At 51.4% G+C, this 22,374-nt stretch overlaps 2 protein-coding genes across 7 annotated transcripts in view; one reads left to right on the top strand and one right to left on the bottom strand.

Moving 5' to 3' along the window:
• Positions 1 to 21,223, bottom strand: part of PNPLA7 (patatin like domain 7, lysophospholipase) — a 63,714-nt gene extending 42,491 nt beyond the window's left edge. Inside the window, exons 1-15 of one of the 6 annotated variants that reach the window (XM_060608072.3) lie at positions 21,055 to 21,220; positions 19,660 to 19,691; positions 17,915 to 17,989; positions 17,661 to 17,748; positions 17,092 to 17,171; positions 16,033 to 16,124; positions 15,712 to 15,852; positions 14,977 to 15,136; positions 13,372 to 13,452; positions 10,794 to 10,922; positions 10,311 to 10,391; positions 8,716 to 8,842; positions 8,039 to 8,179; positions 3,709 to 3,809; positions 3,445 to 3,591 (exon numbers count right to left, since the gene is read on the bottom strand). In XM_060608072.3, coding sequence (XP_060464055.1) covers positions 3,445 to 3,591; positions 3,709 to 3,809; positions 8,039 to 8,179; positions 8,716 to 8,842; positions 10,311 to 10,391; positions 10,794 to 10,922; positions 13,372 to 13,452; positions 14,977 to 15,136; positions 15,712 to 15,852; positions 16,033 to 16,124; positions 17,092 to 17,171; positions 17,661 to 17,748; positions 17,915 to 17,989; positions 19,660 to 19,689 — 1,473 coding nt within the window. In that variant the 5' untranslated portion in view covers positions 19,690 to 19,691; positions 21,055 to 21,220. Of the gene's footprint in view, positions 1 to 3,444; positions 3,592 to 3,708; positions 3,810 to 8,038; positions 8,180 to 8,715; positions 8,843 to 10,310; positions 10,392 to 10,793; positions 10,923 to 13,371; positions 13,453 to 14,976; positions 15,137 to 15,711; positions 15,853 to 16,032; positions 16,125 to 17,091; positions 17,172 to 17,660; positions 17,749 to 17,914; positions 17,990 to 19,659; positions 19,692 to 20,932; positions 21,024 to 21,054 lie in introns of those variants that run through there. The other 5 variants (XM_060608073.2, XM_060608076.3, XM_060608074.3 and 2 more) reach the window with 5 other exon arrangements.
• Positions 21,224 to 21,359: 136 nt separating this feature from the next.
• Positions 21,360 to 22,039, top strand: MRPL41 (mitochondrial ribosomal protein L41). The gene has a single exon (XM_060608108.3). The coding sequence runs from the start codon at positions 21,498 to 21,500 to the stop codon at positions 21,903 to 21,905; it is 408 nt and encodes a 135-aa protein (XP_060464091.2). The 5' UTR covers positions 21,360 to 21,497; the 3' UTR covers positions 21,906 to 22,039.
• Positions 22,040 to 22,374: the final 335 nt, after the last annotated feature.

Genomic DNA, 22,374 nt, shown 5'->3' on the forward strand with positions numbered 1-22,374 from the left:
CACCTAACAACAGAACGTTAAAGTGCATGAGACACAAACAGAACCGTAGGAGAAACAGACAAATCCACTATTGTAGATGGAGACTCAGCCCTCTCGGTCAGAAATGCAGACCCAGCTAGCAGAAAATCCGTAAAGACGCGGCTGAGCTCAACAGGATCATCCAACAACTGGCATAATTTCTCATCTATATTACTTCATACAAAAAAGCAGAATACAGTCTTCCCACACGGAACATTCACAAAGATAGCCCATGCCTTGGGGATAAACCACATCTTCATAAATTTAAGGAAATACAAATGATACAAAGTCTGCTCTCAGAGCACAATAGAATTAAGTGAGAAATTATAACAGAATGATAACTGGAAGAGCCAAAAATACTTGGAAATTACACAACACCTCTTTTTTTTGAGAGAGAGTGTGTGCTCACAGGCAAGAGCAGGGGAGGGGCTGAGGGAGAGGGACAGAAGAGAACCTTAAGCAGGCTCCACGGTCAGCATGGAGCTCGACCATGAAATCATGACCTGAGCTACCCAAATGCCCCTCAACAACACATTTCTAAACAACACATGGGTTAAATAAGAAATCTCAAGAGAAATTTTATTAAAAAAAATTTTTTTTAATGTTTATTTATTTTTGAAAGAGACAGAGAGCAAGCAGAAGAGGGGCAGAGAGAGAGGGAGACACAGAATCCAAAGCAGGCTCCAGGCTCCAAGCTGTCAGCACAGAGCCCAACGTGGGACTTGAACTCACGAACCGTGAGATCATGACCTGAGCCGAAGTTGGATGCTCAACCAGCTGAGGCATGCAGGCGCCCTCAAGAGAAATCTTAAACAAATTTTTAACTAAATGAAAATGAAAACACAACTCAAAATGTGTGGGATCCAGCAAAAGCAGCATTTAGATAGAAACTTATAGCACTGATTGCATAAATCAGAAAAGATCCAATATCAATAATCTAAGCTTCCACCTTATAAAATTAGGGAGGGGCTCCTGGGTGGCAACTTCTGCTCAGGTCATGATCTTGTGATCCATGAGTTTGAGTTCTGCACTGGACTCTATGCTGACAGCTTGGAGCCTGGAGCCTGCTTCAGATTCTCTGTCTCTCTCTCTCTCTCTCTCTCTCTCTCTCTGCCCCTCCCCTGCTCACACTCTGTCTCTCTCTCAAAAATAAATAAATATTAAAAATAAAATAAAATAAAATAAGGGGGAAAAGGTAAATTAGAAGTAGGCAGAAGAAAAGAAATAATAAAAATTAGAGCAGGGGCACCTGGGTGGCTCAGTTAAGCGTCTGACTTCAGCTAGACAATGACCTTGCGGTTTGTGGGTCTGAGCCCCGCGTTGGGCTCTGTGCTGACAGCTCGGAACCTGGAGCCTGCTTCAAATTCTGTGTCTCCCTCTCTCTCTGCCCTTCCCCTGCTCATACTCTGCCTCTCTCTGTCTCTCAAAAATAAATAAATGTTAAAAAAAATTTTTTTTAAATAAAAAAATTAGAGCAGAAATCAATAAAATTGAGAACAGGAAATCAATAGGGAAAATCAACAAAATCAAAAGCCAATTCTTTGAAAAAATCAACAAAATTGATAAGCCTATAGCCGACTAAGAAAAAAAAGAAAGAGAACACAAGTTATTACTATCAGAAATGAAAGAAGGGACATCACTACAGATAACAAGCAAAGTAAAAGGATAATATAGGAATACTATGAACGATCTATGTTCAACAATTTAATAACCTAGATGAAATGAGCCTATTCCTTGAAAGACACAATCCACTAAAATTCACATAAGAGACTACCTGAATAAGCCTATATCTATTAAGAAATTGAGTCAGCAATTAATAACTTTCCAAAACAGAATGCACCAGGCCCAGATGGGTTCACTGGTAAATTCTGCCAGATATTTAAGGAAGAAATTATACTAATTCTCTACAATCTCTTTCAGAAAATTGAAGCAGAGGGAATTCTTAGCTTATTCTATGAGGCCAGCATTTCCCAAACACCAAAACCAGACAAAGACAATACAAGAAAACCTTAGACCTGTGTCTCTCATGAACACAGATGCAAAATTTCTCAACAAAGCATTAGCAAATCAAATCCAACAACATAAGAATTATACGCAACAAACAAGTGGGATCTGTCTCAGGTATGCAAGGCTGGTCCAACACTTGAAAAATCAATTAATGGGGGGCGCCTGGGTGGCTCAGTCGGTTGAGCATCCGACTGCAGCTCAGGTCATGATCTTGTGGTTTGTGAGTTCGAGCCCCATGTTGGGCTCTGTGCTGACAGCTCAGAGCCTGGAACCTGTTTCGGATTCTGTGTGTGTGTGTGTGTGTGTGTGTGTGTGTGTGTGTGTGTGTGTGTGTCTCTCCCCCACTCACACCCTGTCTCTCTCTCCTTCAAAAATAAAATAAACATTAAAAAACAGGTTTTTTTAAAAAAAATAAAAATCAGTTCAATGTAATTCATCCCATCAACAGACAAAAAAAAAAAAAAAAAAAAACACATGGTCATATCAATAGATACAGAATAAGCATTTTTTTTTAAAGTAGGTTCCATGCCCAGTGTGGAGCCCAACGTGGGGCTTGAACTCACGACCCTAAGATCAAGATCTGAGCTGAGATCAAAAGCTGGATGCTTAACCAACCAAACCTCCCGGGTGCCCCCAAAAATAAAATCTTAAAAAATAATAAAATAAGAAAAATTAAAAGCCATGTTCATTGTGCCTGTATTTGTCTGAAATGGAAAAGTCTGAAAATCCCGATTGCTGTCATGCATGCAGGGTCACAGGAGCCCTTGCCACTGATCTGGGCAAGTGGTGATATATACCCCCTGGGACACAGACACATGAGTGTGTGTCCCTCCACAGCACGGATGAGAGATAGATATGCACAGCACATTCCCATGCTGGCCCGAGCCAGAGACAGCAGTGATGGGGCCTCCAGGACTGACAACCCTGTGGGCAAGTCACAGGCACAAAGCTGAGCGAGTGTCAGTAGGCCCAGAGGACACACAGGAGGAGTCGCGCACATCAAGTCCACACACAGGCGCAAGGCAGTGGTCTTCCCGGGGAGCAGGGGGTTGCAGCCACTGAGGGCACACAGCTGGTTTCGGGACCAGTAGTTTGGTCCCTTATGTGGTGGCTCCATGGGCACCCACTCTCTTCTGTATACAAGGTATTCACAACTCTTTAACCCTTAGATGGCATCCAAAGTTTGCAGAGCACACAGGACTCACAGCCCGCGGAGGAGGGCAAGGATGTACTGAGAAAGTGCCAGGGAGAGGGTCTGCAAAGCCGCCAGCACAATAACGCCATCCCGGGACACACTGCCCCAAAGGCGTGGGTCTTTAGGACAATGTGCAGGAGTCATCACCCACCTGTCCCACCAGAGACTGCACATGTCTCCATGCTCCCCCAAGCCAGAGACAGGGCAGGAGGGTGGCCACTTACGTCCAGCTTCATCAGGGTGAGCAGGTCCTTCTTGGCGGCTCTGAAGATAGCATCTGTCTTCCTGCTGGAGACAGTCTCATCTAAGTTAGTCTCTGAGTAGTGGAAGACCGCAGAGGGAGTGTCTGCAACAATCACGTTCTTCTTGGACTTGAGAAGAACAGAGGCAGCATGATCAGAGGGGTGTGGCAGGGGAAGGGTCCCCGTAGCACACACTACAGCCAAGGGGCACCAAAGCCAGAGAGGGGAAAGAGGGTCCCCACCCACCTTGCTGGCCACAGAGCTCCCAAGGCGTTCTTCTGCATGGAGAAGGACCCTGGCACGGTCACATGCCATCCTCAGGTCTGAGGTTGCACCTGCTGTGCCCCCTACAAATGGAGGGAAGACTGAGGACACTAAGGAGCAGCCTGGGCACGTGGGTCCATATGCGCTCACCGAAGGCCGGCTGAGCTCTCCTTGAAGCCTGAGGAGCACAGATCCTGGTAGATAAAACCACTGGAGCGCAAAGTCACTGTGCTGTCATGCTCTCCTGTGACCCACAACCAACTTTTATTTTGTTTTTTAAATTAAAAAAATTTGGGGGGGGGGTGCCTAGGTGGCTCAGTTGGTTAAGCGCCCGATTTCAGCTCAGGTCATGATCTCACAGCTTATGAGTTCAAGCCCTGCATCAGGCTCTGTGCTGACAGCTCAGAGTCTGCTCTGGATTCTGTGACTGTCTCCCTGCCCCTACCCCACTTGTGCTCTCTCTCAAAACTAAACATTAGAAGAAAATTTTTTTTTTATTTTTAAGATTTTATTTTTAAGTCATCTGTATACCCAACGTGGGCTCAAACTTATGACCCCGAGATTAAGAGTCACACGCTCCACTGACTGAGCCAGCCAGGTACCCCCACAACCAACTTTTAATCATAACTATTTTTGTTCAGTCTGAGACACTGTGTGTTTATAGTACTTCCTCTAATACTGTTATGTTATTATTTAACAACCTATTAACATTTTATATATTAACATATTACTGTTTTATTATTAAGCCAAGATATTGTGATACCAATATCTATTTTACAAATAAAACCCAACCATACTCCCCGTAATGGATACACGCATATATCAAAGGTTACGCATTTCTGTAGGATGCTATTCTCCTAGTTTATACACATCACGTATTATGTACTATATACAAGACAGTTGACAAAACTTAAGATTCTGATCAGTGTCTCTGATCTTTGCAGACACATGTCCTATAAGAGGGCATTATTTTTCTGGACCAGAGGAGAGGTATTGGGACCTGCATGGATGTTAACCAGACATGTTAATGGAACTAGATAATTCAGAGTCAAACTTTATTATTTGTGGACTGCTATTATTTTCAGTTATCTAGCACTTAAGCTTCTTTTGAAAAAATTTGCTAAACACATTTTTAAAAAATACAGCAGGTCAGCTGAATAGCTGGAAAAAAAGTGTGTCATGACCCCCATTCACTTTAGACAAAAGAACCAATCCTAGAAGGATAAATATGAATGGTAAAATGTTAAATCTTACAAGCAGATTTCCCAAATAGGACACAAAATAATAATCACAAAAGAAAAAAATTGATAAATTGGACTCTATGAAATTTAAAAACTTCTGTTCATTAAAAGACACCATTAAGAGGGTGAAAAGAGCACAAAATATTTTCAATACCTATATCTAACAGAGACTATCTAAAGAAGTCCTATTAATCAACAATTAGATGAATGACACCCTAAGAGGAAAATGGACAAAAGACAATGGCAGCCCACTCCCCATGGAAATGGAAAGTGCTGGGGCTCAAGAGTCATCAGGAGGCTGGAGGTGCAGCCACAGAGAGACCCACTGTGGCCCAGGGGGTGAGGTGAAGAAGACAGGACGGTGCAAGAGCAGGAGGTTTCCCGGAAGATGGTGCGACCTGTCGGCAGCACAGACACCCAAGGCCAAGAGCACCTGAGGGGACGGAGGCTCCACAGTGGACAGCACAGCCTTGGGAGGGTAGTGGAAGCACGAACTGGGACCGACACTCAGAAAAGCGTGGGCAGTGCCTCCGAGTCAATCGTGTGCACTTTATGAGCCAGCGGTTTCAACAGGAACACATACATGTGTGTTCAACAGACACACATGCAGTGTATTCACACAATAAATCTCTATCCATCAGCGAGAACAGGTGCGTCTTGCTCCACACAACACGCATGGATGTCAGACGAAAGCTGAGAAGCAGCCTGGCTGCTGGGACTCAGAAGAGCAGGGAGCAGCAGCCTAACTTCACCACTGGTAACCGTGGCACCTGCTTTTTGCACCTGGGTGCCAGCCTCACAAGTGAGTTCAGTTTGTGAAAAATCATAAGCTGTCCGTTCACGATTTACACCTTCTGTATTCATATTATACAACCATAAGCAGCTAATGAAAATTGAGAACACCTTGGGATCCATGAAGAAACAGGCAAATAGAACACAAAGGAATACCTAAAAACACAAAAGATACCTAAAAAGCAGATCCTAGTAATGAAATATCCAGAACAGGCAAACCCAAGAGACAGAAAGCAGATCAGTGGTTGCCCGGGGCTGGTGCAGGGGGTGATGGCTGATGAGGACACGGCATTTCCACTGTCTGACAAAATGTTCTGGGAACAGACAGTAGTGATGGATGTAAAATTTTGTGAATATACTAATAAATTGTACACTTTAAAAGGGTGAACTGGGGGGTGCCAGCTGGTTAATCCTCCAGCTCTTGACTTCAGCTCAGGTCATGATCTCACAGTTCATGAGTTTGAGCCCCACATTGGGCTCCATACTGGCAGTGCAGAGCCTGCTTGGGATTCTCTCTCCCTCTCTCTGCCCCTCCTCTGCTTGTGCTCTCTCTCTCCCTCAAATAAATAAGCTTTAAAAAATAAAGAAATTAAGTAAATAAATAAAAATTTTTTAATGTTTTATTTATTTTTGAGAGAGAGAGAGAGACGGAGGGAGACAGAGAATAAACAGGGGAAGGGCAGAGAGAAAGGGAGACACAAAATCCAAGAAGTAGGCTCCAGGCTCTGAGCTGTCAGCACAGGGCCCGACATGGGGCTCAAACTTGTGAACCATGAGATCATGACCTGAGCCGAAGTCAGATGCCCAACCAACTGAGCTACCCAGGCCCCCCTAAGTAAATAAATACATAAATAAAAGGGTGAACTCAGGGCACCTGGATGGCTTAGTCAGTTAAGCATCTGACTCTTGATATTGGCTTAGGTCATGATCTGGAAGTCGGTTGTGAGTTCGAGCTCCTCATTGGGCTTTGTGCTGAGCATGGAGCCTGCTTGGGATTCTTCCCCCACTCCAAACCCTCCCCACTCTGTCTTAAAAAATAATAATAATAAACATTTTTTTAAAAGGGTGAACTTAATGGTATGTGAATCACATCTCCAAAAATCTATTACTAAACAAACAAAAAATTCCACGTAGAGTCAAAAACTTGATACCAAATGAACATGGCACCAAAGGAAAAAAAAAGCAACAGGTAAATGAAAGATCTTAACGGCGCTGTGTAAATTATCAGTATACAAAGTAAGAAAAGACCTAATTTCTTACTTCAAACACATACAAGTAGGAAGTGCAAATGAATGAGACCTCAGGGAAGGGAAAACCACAGAGATAGCAGAAAAGGATCTAGACAAATGCACTTACAACCCAGTGAATGAGCAAAGAATAAGGAAGGCCCCAAACACAAATCACAAGGTGTGCAACGGCTGCTTTTCAATAAATGAACATCAAGGATTCCTGCTCCACAATGGTCCGCAAGGCTGGGCGTTGTAACAGACAAACACGGAAAAAAGACATCTGAACAATTACAAATGGTGAAAGGTTTCTATCCAGAGCATATACAGAATTAATGCAAGTCAACAAGGCAGACTCAGGAAACCCTGCAGAAAATGAGCAGAGAATATAAACAGACAATTCTTAAAGGGGGACGCAGATAGCTCTCAAATACACCAGATGATGAAACCTGCCGGCAACTCACAAAATGCACATAAAAACTAAACAAACTTTCTAATGAACATAAGAGCAAAATTAGAAGGTGGTAAGGAATGAGCTAGTTTGTGAAGGCTGCGGACGGGATGAGAGAATCCCTGGCCCAACCGCCAGGATGCGCTGGGAGCCTATCCACACAGAGGCCAAGTCCCTGTGGGGAAGGTGCCCCGGAGAGGGGCAGAGAGCTGCTGAGAAAGCACAGCAGAGACAGACTGGGGACGAGCTGGCATGGACAGCTCCTGGAGAGCTCTGCTTGCGTGGAAGCAGATCCAGTGGCAGCTGAGGGGCCAGAGGGCCTAGGAAGTCTATTTCAGCAGGGGATGCAGCCTGATGGTGTGCACAGGGAAGAAAGGATGGTGCTGGAGCAGATGCTCCTGCAGTGGCCGGGCACAGCCTCGGGGGTGAGAACACGGGGAGCACAGAAGTGGCACAGCATGGAGAGGAGCCCACAGGATGCCTGGGGCACCAAGACAATCACCACCGCATCAAATCAAGGCTGAGTGTGTGCACAGGGTTCTCTGGGCCTGAGGGCTTGCCCACCCATCAACGCTCCAAGGTCAGGGTACCCAATGCCTTACCTGGTGGAGCAAAAGGGGCCTGGTCACCTGCCTGGGCCTTGCTGAGCTCATCCAGGATCTCTTCGTGAACAGAAGGCAGCGGGAAGGACTGGCTCCTCTTCAGCAGAGGCCCAGGGGCTGCTGCACGGCTGCCCCCTCGATCTGCCGGGAGGAGACGGGTGGGAAGCAAGGCCTCTGTTCCCACAGCAGTGCAGAAATCACGTCTCAAGGGCCTCTGAACACACCCTCACCACCCACATGTGCCTGGCCCTTCCCAGGGACCGTTTTAGTCCAGGTGGCCCTCCAAGCGCACTGGCATGAGCCTGGCACGCTTCGGCGCTCCACCGGACCCTCAGGTGAGTTTATACAAAGCCACCTTCCAGGAAGGACCCCGCGCAGCATAGCTTGATTTTACTAGTCTGTTAGCCATTTGTTCATACACGAGCTGGTGACCTGTCCCACATCTGTTAGCATGGCCGCACGTTATACTGTCACCCTGGAGGTGACCCCTAGTCAAGATGCTTCAGTGGACAGTCTCTTGCCCCAGATGTAGGCCCCTCTCAAGGGCTAGAGCGACATGAAGTTTGGAATCTGCTCCCCGAATGGCTGCCTCCTGGAGCCAAGTCCTCCCACAGAGACAGGGGTGAGGGGAGGAAAGGAGGCCCGACACAGGCTGGAGGCCAGGCCAGGGCCAGTACCTGGATCACAGGACTCCTGGGGCCGGAGGGGCCTCTCAAGACGATCCTCAGAGCCACAGCACACCTGCCTCTTGGCCTTGCCAGCAGCCACGCTGGCCACAGACACCAGGGGGATAGCCTGGCTCTCCTGGGGCGTGAGAAAGAAGCAGGTGCTCCAGCGGTACCCTGGGCTAGTAGTCTCCGCAGCCACACTTAGGGGGATGAGAAGAGTGGTGACCAGTGGAGAGACTAGCTGTGTGCTTACGGCAACAAAGGCCCAGCCTGCTTTATCCTGGCAACTCCGTCAAGTTTAAATGGTGGTCCACACTGTCAGAAACCTTAATGCCCTTCATTAAGATGGAAAGTAATACTGGGGCACCTGGATGGCTCAGTCAAACATCCGACTCTTGATCTCTGCTCAGGTCACGATCTCACGGTTCGTGAGTTCGAGCCCCGCATCGGGCCCTGTGCTGACAGCTCAGAGCCTAGAGCCTGCTTTGGACTCTGTGTCTCCCTCTCTCTCTGCCCCTCCCCTGCTTATACTCTGTCTCTCTCAAAAAATTAATATTAAACTTTTTTTTTAAAAACAGATGGACAGTGGGGCGCCTGGGTGGCGCAGTCGGTTAAGCGTCCGACTTCAGCCAGGTCACGATCTCGCGGTCCGTGAGTTCGAGCCCCGCGTCAGGCTCTGGGCTGATGGCTCGGAGCCTGGAGCTTGCTTCCGATTCTGTGTCTCCCTCTCTCTCTGCCCCTCCCCCGTTCATGCTCTGTCTCTCTCTGTCCCAAAAATAAATAAAAAAACGTTGAAAAAAAAAAAAATTTAAAAAAAAAAAAATAAAAACAGATGGACAGTAATGTAGAAAACAAAAGGTTGGGGCACCTGGGTGGTCATGATTTCAAGGTTCATGAGTTTGAGCCCCCACATCGGGTTCTCTGCTCTCAATGCAGAGCCTGCTTCAGATCCTCTGTCCACCCCCACCCCCTCTCCCACTCGCGTGTGTGCGCGCACACTCTCTAATAAACATTTTGTTTAAATCTTAAGTTAAAAAAAACCCGAAAGGATATGCCCTAGAATACCAGTAAAGGAAGATGATAAAACCTAATGCCCATCAAAACTAGAGACAACACCCGAGGGTAACACTGACCCCAATAATTAGAGGTCAGCATCCAGCCCCCTCCAACCAGGGCCTCGGAGGGTCTCATCTACTGCTCACAGCAGCTCCGGGTGGAGTGAGCTGACCCTTCTCACAGCCATCAGCTCAACCCCATGGCGGGAGGGACCCCAGGGTGCAGGAGGTGGCCGCCTCCACTGGGTGGGCAGGCAGCTCAGCTGTGTGCACCAAGTGAGCAACAGGAAAGGGGAAATGAGGTCACAGAGCAAGGTGACCAAAGGGGCCACATTCAGGCCAAACTGCAGGCTGTTCTGGGAGGAGTAGGAGTCCCATCCCCCAAACCCCATGGGTGGGAAGGGTTCTCGGCAGGAACTCTCGGGACACTCAAGCCCCTGACTCATCTACCAGTATCCGCTTTAAGGCAGAGGAGTAAACCTTTCAAAGCCCAGGGTCCTGGCCACAAGGATGGGGGCGGGGGGGGGGGGGGGGCAAGGCTGCACTTACAGGGTTGAAGAGCTCTGTGGTCAGGCCCAGGTAGTTGTGCAGAGCCAGAAAGGTGACCCGCTGCAGCCGCACCATGATGATCTGTGAGGGGACAGCCAGCTGTGCCAGGCCTGGTGCCTCCTCAGACCCCCGCGCCCCTCACCACCCTCCCAGGCACGAACCCGAGGTTCTGACAACCCCCCAACGGCCACCTAAGATATTGGCGCTAGGGACGTAAGGACTCTCTGCATTATGTGTGCAAGTTTTTGGTAAATCTTTAAGATTACTTCAAAACAAGTTTAATAATAAAAAAAGAACCCTCTTGGGGGCTGGTAGGAGTTCCGAGGACCTCTGTGAGGTCATGAATGTTAACTTTTACTGTAAAATGTGTATTACAAAACTTCCAAAAAGCCACCTTAGTCTTTTCTACACCCACTCGGGATGCGCCTTCATGTGCGTGCAGTGGCTCCCAGGCCAGAAAGGGGGACTGCAAAAGCGACCCACCTGCACTACCCTCACCAGGGTTTCAGGATACTTCTCAAAAACTCCTTGAAAAGCCACTGCTGGGAGCCGGAGGACGGTGGAAGGGACAGCCGCACGGGCGGACACAGTTTTGTATGGAGCAGTGTGGCCCTGCAAGGACAGCGAGGTCAGGCCGCTCCCAGCACCCTGTCTCCAGAAGGGGCGAGATGCCAGCACCTTGCCCCACACGGGACACCCACGAGGGCCCTGAGGAGCCTTGCCCTTCACGGGAAGCAGATGGCCAGCGGGCTCCAAGCACCAACCACTTCAGAGGAGCCGGCTGGCACTACAGAGAAACCCGTTTTTCTGGCGAGGATGCCACCCTCTGCTGGCACCAGCCTATCCTTCCACTGTTGCTTCCTGGCAACCCCTGGGATTTTCTCTGTCCTGATGGCTTTGCCTTTGTCCAAAGGTCACATAAATGGAACCACACAGGTCTGGCTCCTCTCACAGAGACGGCAGCTGGAGGCCCGCCATGCTGTTCACACACCAGCAGTGGCACTCTTCATGGCTGAGAACGGGGTTATTTTATGGATGCTTCACAATGTCCTTACCACCCAGCAGCTGAAGGGCAATGGGCCTGTTTCCAGTTTGGGGCAATTATAAATAAGCTGTTATAAATGTTCACGCACCGATTTTGTGCAAACAGTTTTCATTTCTCTTGCTAAATATCCAGGAGTGGAACTTCTGGGCCATGCGGTCTATGCATCTTTAACTTTCAAGAAACTACCATGCTGTTTCCACAGTGGCTGCACCACTTGCATGCCCCCCTTCCCCCCGCCCTGCCACGGATGAGTCTCAGTGGCCCACACGTACATCACATCTACACCACCAGGGTTGAATGGTCAGGAACTTGGCTGGTCTGGGTCCCTGGTTTCAGGGGGAGCCCCTCAACCCTTGTTAAGTCCTCACATGTTAGCAATGTCTGTGTTACCAGGGTGGGCCCAGCAGTCTCTGGAGGGAGCTGTGTAACTGGAAGTTTGCCCACAATGGGGGAGTGGGGTAGTCCCGACCTCCTAACCAAGCCCTGTACATCGGGAACTCTGGGCATGTGGTTCTCAAATGTTCTAAGTGAGTTCTGGGACTCAGCTCTTCTCCTTGGAATCATTTCTGCTCATTTCACATCCTTTACAGAAAGAAAACTGTGCACCTTACAGATTCCAACACACCAGCCAGAGCCCTACACAGCCATATGGGGCCTGTCCTGCACGTCTGAGTAGCCTCTCCCAGCACAAGGCTCCAGGCAGAGGCTGCCCTCAGCTGGCCTTCTAAGGCAGGTCTGCCTTGCTCAGAGGTAGTGTCCCTCTCAGCCCTGGCCAAGCATCTCGTGAAGGCACACCAGGTCCTGGGGCCAGAGCAAGATGCCAGAGTCCTATCCATGCCTCCATCCCAGGCCCCACCACAGCTCAAAACACGTCTGTGCCAGCCTAACAGGGATGGGTGAAAACAGTGGGCACCCTCAAAGTCTCTGGAGTTTATCACCCCCTTGTGCACAAGAACTCAAGAACTGGATCAGAGGACACCCACCAAGGGCTCCGCCCACCATGTGAGTGTCACACAAGTACATAGGTTCCTGGCCCCACACGGATGCGTCCTTGCCAAGGTCTGCTGAACTGCTCTAGAGACTCCTCTGTGCAGTTTCTGGGGAAACTGAGGTATAAGCTGCCTCAATGTATAGCTAAAAGTGAAAGCAGAAAGAATAACTTCGAAGGTAAGGTGACAATCACATGCCACCTTTTGAGCTACACAGGTGTGTGCATTATCTAAGCTCAAGTAGCAGACACCTAAGATTTGCTTCATTGTATGAAGACTTTACTCATGAGAAAAAGAAAATTAAACATTAAATTCTAGTTAATGAGATAGGAATAGTCATGCTGAGCCGAGACTTCTTGAAGCTGGTGATGCACACACGATTAATTTTACGATTCTGTCTTCTTTTGAATATGTTTCAAGTGTACCATGATAAAAAGTTTAAAAATCCCAAGATAACATTTCATGTTATCTTTTAATTGACTGGACTGGCAAAGATCAAACATGAGATGGCTCCCTAGCTGGTGGGGTGAGGACACAGGTGTCCTCCCGCAGGACTGTGGCTCAGGCGTGTGGGGGGTGCACTCTCACACCTGGGAAGTCTCTGCTAGGGATCTGTCTTGCAAATTGGTCCTCAAACATATGGAGTGGCGTGCACACAAAACCAGTCAACAGCAGGAGATTGGGAACAACAGAGAGACACCCGTTACCACAGAAGATCCATGGGAGGGCCCTCCTAGGAAGGGGCCTTGGGGCCTGAAGGGTGAGACGAAGTGTTTTCACTCACAACATTTGTGCCTTTTGCATCTCAGACCACGTGTATATAACAATAATCATTTAAGAGACAGCCAAAACCCGTGAGCAAATGCCCAGCTCTCCTTCAACACAGTTACAGCTGCTTTCCCACACACCCTTGACCTGCTGGGGGTCCCTCCCGTCCTAGGCCAGCCCCTCGCCACTGGGGAGAACTGGACTCGGCAGTGAGGGACATGCTGTCCAGGTGACTTCTGGGTAGACCCGGGAGACTCACAGTGATGACATCCAGGATGCTGAGGAGACTGTGGACGCTGTCTCCAGCCAGAACCTCCTTGACCGCCACCTCGGTGCCATCCTGCACTCAGGAAACAGAGCAGAGTCATCCCCTGACAGGTGGCTCAGCCCAGCCCAGGCCAGCTGGGCAACCCAGCCTCCACTGTCGCCTGTCCCGAGGGTTAGGCTGTGCCCTACTTGACCTTCAGGAATTAGAGGTGGAGCAAGCTCCAAAGCAGAGGACAGAAAAAACAAAGATGAGTTAAGAGCAATCAGGAAGCTCGGCCTGGGCGTGGCCCTTCAACCCAGGGCTTATTCTCACTAGGAGGACTTAGACTGAATTTCATAAAACCTAAGTGAGTGTGCTGGCCCAAACAAAAAGTTCTAAGGACCAAATTCGGTTGTTACTGGCATAAATAATAGCATTTTGATGTGTTTTTCCACTGGATTAAAAGAGAAAGAAAAGTAGGTGCTTATTTAATACAGGAACTTCTCAGCTTCACCCAGGAAATTCCTTTTTGAACTTGTTCAAACTTGGCCCTGGTCACCCTCCAAGAACCCTTCCTTCTGGCCCAAAGTCACATTTTCAGGAAAGGCTGGCTAGCTGGGAAACAATAACCCTGGATGCTGATATGGCCCAAATGGGAGGAAACTAGACAAAGACCATTTCTTCTCTCATCATCCCCATCAAGTCCAGTGTGGGATGAAGCCACACACACACAGTAATTTTGCCCGGACAACATCGTATCTAGAAACCCAAAGAATATGTGGGATCCATTATGGGTCAGGGCCCACCCCAGGGTCCTGGCAGGTGGGGACTTCCCTAAGGTCAGGGGCCACTTTGTGCAGACTGGGGCTCACTGAGTGTCTGCTTCAACAATAATAAGCAGTGGGAAGCCTGGGTCACTCCCCTGGGCAAATCAAAGGATACATTCTGCTGGAAAGCAAGACTTCCACAGGCTTGATTGGCCTGGAAGCTGCTCCCTGGGACATCTGATTCATGGGTGTAATTAACAGAGGCAGGAAGCAAGTATTGCGTTTCCAGCTGAATTAATACCTTAATTATTTTCTTAGAGTTAAAATCATTCACAACAGGCAAGGGTACAACTGATGGTGGCAGGTCAACACCCAACTGCTGAGGGTGTTCTCGGGAAACTGGAGAGACATCTCAAAAGGCTTAGAACAGGTAAAAGGCAGAAAACCACCGAATGCCGCTGAACCCACTAACCCATGGGTACCCCCACATGCATGAGTGAAGGTAACGTACCAACACTGAAGGGCAGCTGTGTGCCAATGCCGGGACCAAAGTGTGCCATTTTCCCCAAAGAACTGAAACTTAAAATGCTATACTAACTTTTCAATATAAAACTTAAAAAAATGTTTTCAATGACAGACATCTAAGTAAAAACACAACGTGAGCGCCTGGCTGGCTCAGTCGGTAGAGCATGCAACTCTTGATTTCAGGGTTGTGAGTTCAAGCCCCATGTTGGGTGTAGAACTTACTTAAAAAAAAGAAACACAACAAACAACATACACAACAGACCCACACCCTCCACCTTGCTCTGCACTCCCTGGGGCCATCCACACACGTGACAGGCGCTCTTACCGCGTCCTGGATGCAGACTTCCAGGCGCCCATCCTGCACTACATAGATGCTGGTATCTGGTTCCCCCGGCTGAAAGACGTGTTCCCCTTCGAGCAGCTGTACAAAGACCATGTGTTTGCAAAGTTCCAGGAAGAGTGGCTTCTCAAAGTGGCCCAGGACCCTGTAAGAACCATAGCACATGTGGGACACCTTCTGGAAAGGAGAGAAGGAAGGACAGCATTTCCAAGAGGCTGATGCAAATACAGCCACTGCCACAGGCACTGCTGGTCAGACCCACAGGGCTAGAGTTCACAGAGAAGCAGACCCTGCAGCACTGGCCACCTGGAGTCACTGTCAGGACAGAAGCTTACACTTCGGGAATTCCCATAAACTGCTTTCCCGTCAGCTCAAAGAACTCTCGAGCCATGACTATGAATCTGAACCAGAGACATAAGCAAAAGCAGGTGGACGGAACACCCCTCCTGGATGGTGAAGCGCCACTAGAAAGAATGGGGTTTCTGGGCAGAGATGGAAGGGAACCCAGACTTGCAGCTTTGATCCAGCCACACACTTCCCATAGCTGCTCTGAGTTTCCTCACGAAGACGGAAATGCTGATTAGTAAACAAATACTAAACTAAACAGGAAAGAGCTGTGAGAGGCCGTGCGGACGGCCAGGGAAGGTAAACTTAGCTCGGGCAGTCCTAGGGAGCACAGCCCCAGGCCTCCTGCAGCCTCCTTCACCCGGCTGGTCTCACCTCACATTCTTCAGCATGTACAAAACTTCTGATGGCAGGTGAGAATTCTTCACGTCAAACTCTGTGAGATCCGCCTCCAGCAGGGAGGGTGGTGGCTCCTTTGGCTGCAGGGTTGGGTATTCCTTCTTGAAACGCAGAATCCTACAAAGCAGAGATACGTGCCTCTGGAGCAGAAGCCCAAAGGGGTTCGAAGCAGATGGCAGGAGTACTGCAAACCCAGAGGCAGGGAAGCCATAGGCAGCAGCGATGGCCAGCAGGCTCACCAGGGCCCGCCAGGGAGGCCAGCTGGGGCACGTGTGGTCTCAAGGACATTCCCAGTACCTCTTGGCCAAAGACAGCACTTTGGTCCTCTTCCTTGCCCGCTGCCGGGGGGCAGCCGTGCTCCCCACGAGAGTGTGGGGCAGCGTGGTCACCTGCAAGGTGAAGGGAAAGGCCGAGTCCCGACCCTGTGACCTACTGGACCCAGCCTCAGCCTCAGGGGTCAACCTCAGGGGTCAACCGCAGCCCTCAGGAGCTGGGCTGCGTGCAGATGTGACAGCAGCTCCGAGGGTCTTTCCCTGCCTGCCCCACCTGCCCCACTTGCCCTGGGCACAGGGAACCATCCCTGGTGCCGTTGACGATGAAGTGCCACCTGGCCGTATCACCAAACAGCCAGCATTCTCAGAGTGCTGGATCCTCAGGCCTGTGTTCCCTCTGCCTGCAAAGCTGACACTCAGCCTCCCCTCTGTCACGCTGGCACAGCAGCCCCTTTCGACCGCCTTTTAAAAGCTGGCCCTATCCCGTTCAGGCTCTAGGCCAGCATCATGGCCTGCAAGCAGCACCAGTGTGTCTTTGTTTCACGGCCAGGAGAACAGGAGGTCCACCTAAGGACTCACATGGCTTCTTGTGTGGTATTTCGAGTTTGCTACAAAGAACATGAATTAACTGCTTATCCAGAAAAAGTAACAAATCGGGACAATTTTAAAATACCAGGAGTTATTTTAAACACGTATTTCAAGTACACTAAGCCTCTGGGAAGTGTGGGGTCCCTCCTGCCCTCAGGGGAGCGGAAGAGACCGGGGGTGAGCAGGCAGGGCTCCACCAGACTGAGAAGTGAGGCCTCCTAGCTTCCAAATCTTGGCAGGACCCCCAATTTCAGCACCATGGCCAGAACCCTGTGTGTCCACGCACCCCAGAATATTCCTGAAAGAGACTCTGTCCTCTTTTCTAGCTGAGACGAATGTGCACCTCAAAGGGCCAATGAGCCCTCCGTCTCTGCTCTGGCCAACAGTCTCTGAACGTTAGGAGGACCCCACAATGCGGCATGAGGGCAGCTGCAGGCTGTTGGGGCCCCCACTGCGCTGGGGCCTGTGGGAACACAGGGCCTGCGGCACAAGTTACCTTCCTCATGATCTTCCTGCCGTAAAACATCACTTTGTCTCTCTTTCGGAATCTGTACTGCGGAGCGGGCTGTACCTGTCCTGCAAGGGGAGCAGAGGGGTCTCCTGAGCCACAGCTGGGACACAGGCAGGCAGGAAGGCTCTGCCAAGCAGCCCGTAGGGCACACACACCGAGCCTATCCTGCCCCTGCTACGGTTTATGGTGTCAGGGAATGGCACCCAGCGTCTGGGGCCCAGGCTGGCACAGACTGGATCACGGGGAACAGGACTCACAGCCCTTCGTACCAGGACTTGCAGCCCTTTGAACAGGACTCGCAGCCCTTCGTACCCAGTGAAATGGAAGGGCATTCAGAAAAGGGTCTCTGCGAGCCGAGAAAGCTGGGAACATACTCAAATCCCATAGGTCTGGCGTGCACAGCCTCAGGCCAGCAATTCCCACCAAAAGCCACCACAGGCTTGAGGGCTGCTCCTAGAAGCTCACAACAGGGGTTAGGTCACCGAACCTTCCCCCACTCTCCCAAGCCCTTGTCCCTTCCCCATAGAGGTGGATATCTGAAGTAAGATACTCACGGAATCGGTTAACTCTCCTATACACAAAAAAGACGGTGATGCCAACAAGGGCGAGGGCCAGGAGGGCTCCAATCACAATCCCCACGAGCTGGGTGAGGTCACAGACAGACAAAGCGCCTGTCAGCAAGGCTGCCGCAGAGCCCCTCCCTACCCCGGCAACAGGCTGGGACGGAGGTGACAGGAGCAGCCAGGAGTGAAGCAAGCCCACAAATCCCAGCACCCACCCGTCACCAGGAGGCACGTAAGGCGGTTACCATGGTAGACTGTGACCGCTGCTCCGTCAACTGCAGCCCCCAGGACTGCAGGACAGGACCCAGACAAAAGCCAGCCTGGAAGGGAACATTGTGGTCACGAAGGGCCAACACAGGCATGGCCCTGGCTTCCCAGGGCCGCAAGAATAAAGCTGCTGGTTAGAAGGGCAGTCAGCAGCCCTGGGAGAAGTGATCTTCTGGGCTGCTGAGGTCCTCCGAGCGCACCTGCTCAGCACAGAGAGAGAAACCCGACCTCCAAGGCCACCCGCGGGATGGCTGGGAAGGGCCAGCAGCTGTGCCGTGTGGAATCCTCAATCTTCAGCTTTTCAGTTCCTCAGATGCAAGTCTAGAGGAGCAAACCCGGCTAGCCAGTAGGGGTGCACCCCACAACACCGTGTGCTGCCAGCCATGTGCCAGGGCACATCGAAGCCTGCACCGCAGCAATGTTGAGAAACCCCAAGGAGCCCCCTGGATTCTGAGAACACGGCATATCAGCTCATAGCAGAGAAAGGTTATTTACCAGCACCGACCACTCCCCAAGAAGGAGATTTTAGGGGCTTCTGAAGTCCAGACCCAAGAGAGGGAGGAGGAAGAGAAAAGTGAGCACAGGAGGGTGAGTGGGCAGATGGCTGGGGCCACCTACCTGAGGGTACTGGCTGATTCCCCCAAAATGATGAAGATGAAAACAAGCAAGAGAAACCAGTGAAACAAGCAGCCACTGTGCATTCCTCCTGGCGCCCACACACCTCCTCCCAAGAGGCCAGGAAGAGGAGAGGGCAGGGAGCCCCTGTTAATCCTCTCTAGTCTCTACACAAGTGCCAAGAACTAAAGCAGAGGCCAGCATTAGACACCAAAAACCCCAGTGAAATGGAAGGGCATTCAGAAAAGGGTCTCAAAAGCAGAATGCTGGTTGCCTCAAGGCAGAATAAGTAAGTGGTCCAGAAAACCATGTTTTTGAACTTGGTTCAGGAGGCAAATGGAAGTTGTGGGAGTTTTTTGCTTCAGAGCTGAGGCATCTCCTGGCCTCAATTGTGCTCAGCTCTCAACATGACAGCACTCACAACCACACCCTTCACTAAGTGTGTCCCTTAGAGCTCAACCACCGCTTTGGGGACAACCAGGGATATCCACGGAAAGGGTCACACAGGTGTCCCATAATCTAGTTATATAACTTCGTATGGTTGAGCATCTCAGGCTTTCGTGGTTGTTTTAATGTATCTACTTTTCTGTTTCAGGAATAGAGAAAGGCCTTTGTGATGTAGCTACAGATGTTCCACTAAGGAAAAGACTCCCATCAAAACAAGCAGAAGTCTGGGGCACCTGGGTGGCTCAGTCAGTTAAGCATCTGACTTCAGTGGAGATCATGATCTCACAGTTCATGGGTTCAAGCCCCATGTCAGGCTCTGTGCTAACAGCTCAGAGCCTGGAGCCTCTTTGGATTCTGTGTCTTCCCCTCTCTCTACAACTCCCTCACTCACACACTCACTCTCTCTCTCTCTCTCTCTCTGAAAAATAAACATTAAAAAAAATTTTTTTTAAACAAGCAGAAGTCCTAAGGGGGAGCAGGAACTGAGTTTTGACCTCAGAGAAGAAGTGGCCTCAAGATCCGACAAGGAGACAGAGGGGCCCAGACCACCTCTCCCACATTTAGCCAACTTCAAGGAGCTGCCCACAGAGCAAATGCAGAAACACCCCTAATTGGGAATTTTGAGGCTCTGATTCATCCCCGGAACCATCTAGTTCCATACCTCTGGGCTGGCATCTTCCTCTTGCTTCATGGCTAAAAATGAAAAAAACAGTCAAGGTGAAAAGAAGCACTGGTTCAGGGCAAATGTTCCCTCAACTCACGCTCATGGGGCAGAGCAATGCTTTCAGCCTTTTCTCCTGGGTTCCTCTTCTCCTTAAGTTATGTCTTCACTGAAAGGAAAACCCTGGTGGAAAGCTGTGTTCTCCAAGAAGAGAAACACCAGAGCCACTTCCCTCTCTGTAAACAGCTCTCCCATGGCTGCCCAGGAACCCCGAAGCGCAGCCAAGTCCTACTCCTCTCCCAGCTGGTCAAGGGCGGGTGTGGGCAGCTCAGCCAAGGCCTAGTGCAGCCAGGAGCTCCCAGTGCCTCAGCGATGAGGCTGTGGCTGGGGGGTGAGGTAGGGGTGTGTGGGGCCAGGCCAGGCAGCAGACTGTGAGAACACCTAGTGGCCTGTGTCAGGGGATTTCCTATCCGGTGTGGTTGACCTCAAGGTGGGTGTGTTGGGTCCAGGAGATGATGAATTGAGGACCTGCCTGGTTCACTTTACCCCTGTCTAGAGGTGAGGAGCCAGGTCTGGGGCCTTCACCTTGTGGCTCCCAGACCCCTTAGAAAAGCAGCAGCAAGGGAGGATTTATCTCTTCCAAAATCCCACCCAGAGAAATCAGGATGCAGAAGGCAGATGCAAGGTCATAGCCCACTTGCTCCTGGGTCAAATGTCCTGTGTCCTCTGCCACCACATGGAGAACCTTCCTTCTCAGTCTCCTGAAAGGCCAGCAGCGCCCTTGACCCCAGCTCTGTGGTCTGCTAGTGCCCTGACCAGGCAGTCTCCCCACGCACCCCACCCTGCACATTTGAGGTGGGGTAGAGCTCATGGCCCCCAGCACGTGCTAGGGAGGCAAAGTGGAAGCCATTGCTTCTCCATCTGGGACAGCACAGAGCCAGAGGGAAGGGGCGCAAGTGGGCTGCAGGGTTGGGAAACGGCAGGTTAGGAGGCACCGGGGTTAGTGGCCATCCAGGTTGGGGGTGTCATTTTGGAGGGTCATCAGGTTGGGAAACCTCGGGGTTAACAGGCGTTGGGGTTGACGGGTGTCGGGGTGAAGGGGGCGTCGAGGTTAGGGGGCTCGGGGTTGAAGGCCGTTGGAGTTGGGCGGCTTGGGTTGACAGGCAGCGGGGTCGGGACTCAGGGTTGGGGGACCTCGGAGTTGGGGTTGGAAGCGGTGGTTAGTGTCCGGACGACCGAGAGGACACGGCTCCGCCTCCCACAGGCGGCTCACCGCGCAGCGCAGGGCCGCGCGGGCCTGTGGGGCGGTGTGCGTCCGTCACCGGGTGGGGCAGCTAATGGCTACCCTTCCTCTCGGGACCAGCCAGAACCTCAGGGCGCTCTGCGGGGACTCACCGGGACCGCGCGCGCCCGACGCCCGCGCTCCCGTCACTACCCCCCACCGCCGGGCCGCCGACGTCCGCGCTCCCGTCACTACCCCGACTGCCGGGCCGCCGACGTCCGCGCTCCCGTCACTACCCCACCGCCGGACCGCCGACGTCCGCGCTCCCGCCGCCCCGCCGCGGACGCCGGACCTCCACGCGCATTGGCCGGGGTCTGGAGGTCCCGCCCACTCGCAGGGTGGAGGCTGCGCATTGGACGCAGTGCAGCCAATCGGAGCTGCTTTGCTGCGGCGCAGAGGCCTGACGGCGCCGGAAGCCGCGCGGACTGCCGGAAGTCATCACGGGAGCCGGAAGCTGAGTGCCGTGCGGCGGAGACCCGCAAGAGTTCGCCTGGCGGCGGCCTCGTACGCGTGAACTGGCTCGGAGGACGCTCGCATCCTGCAGGACCCACCCAGCATGGGCCTCCTGAGCGGGGCGGCCCGCATCGTGGTGCGGGGCGCCGACCGCATGAGTAGGTGGACCAGCAAGCGGGGCCCACGTACCTTCTATAAGAGCCGTGGTACCAAGGGCACCGGCGTGCACGCCCGCGACGGGAAGTTCGTGCAGGTCAAGGAAATGGTCCCGGAGCTGGTGGTGCCCGAGCTGGCTGGCTTCAAGCTCAAGCCCTATGTGAACTACAGCGTCCCGGCGGGCACAGACGTGCCGCTGACGGCCGAGCAGCTGTTCCGGGAGGCAGTGGCACCTGCTATCGAGAAGGACTACAGGGACGGCACTTTCGACCCGGAGCAGCTGGACAAGTACGGCTTTGAGCCCACGCAGGAAGGCAAGCTCTTCCAGCTGTACCCCAAGAACTTCCCGCGCTAGGAGCCGAGGAGTGGCAGCCGCTGGGTGTGCCTGTGGACTGCGTCCGGCCATCGCCCCCGACCGCTGGTCCCGGGGTGGGCGAGCGGGGAGGCATTTCCTTCGTTTTGTTCCTATTAAAGACCTTAGCTACCGTCCGGTGTTGGTTTTGGCATCTGATCATTGTGAGATGAAAGGGTGCGGCATGACAGATCCAGGTGTAGTGAGCGAGGCAGAGCTCGCACAGTGGCCCTGTTCCCGGTGTAACTGGAAGCACTGTCTTCCCAACCAAAAAGTTCTGGGGAGGTAGGCCAAGGGCGAGAAGACACGGAAGGAGAATTCACAAGGCACATGGTGCCACATGACAACACTGGTTATCTGTCCCCCCAGATTCTTCACTCCCGAAACCAGTCAGCATATTCTTTATGGGTTGAAAAACAACTATTCTGGGGGCAAAACCTCCCGTCGTCTACAGTCTCCCCTCTGGGTTCCC

The sequence above is a fragment of the Panthera onca genome, chromosome D4, assembly GCF_046562875.1.
Source record: "Panthera onca isolate mPanOnc1 chromosome D4, mPanOnc1 haplotype 2, whole genome shotgun sequence".
Taxonomy (NCBI): domain Eukaryota; kingdom Metazoa; phylum Chordata; class Mammalia; order Carnivora; family Felidae; genus Panthera; species Panthera onca.

Excerpts from the sequence above, each read along its gene's own strand:
- MRPL41 (XM_060608108.3), top strand. The coding sequence starts at position 21,498 with ATGGGCCTCCTGAGCGGGGCGGCCCGCATCGTGGTGCGGGGCGCCGAC.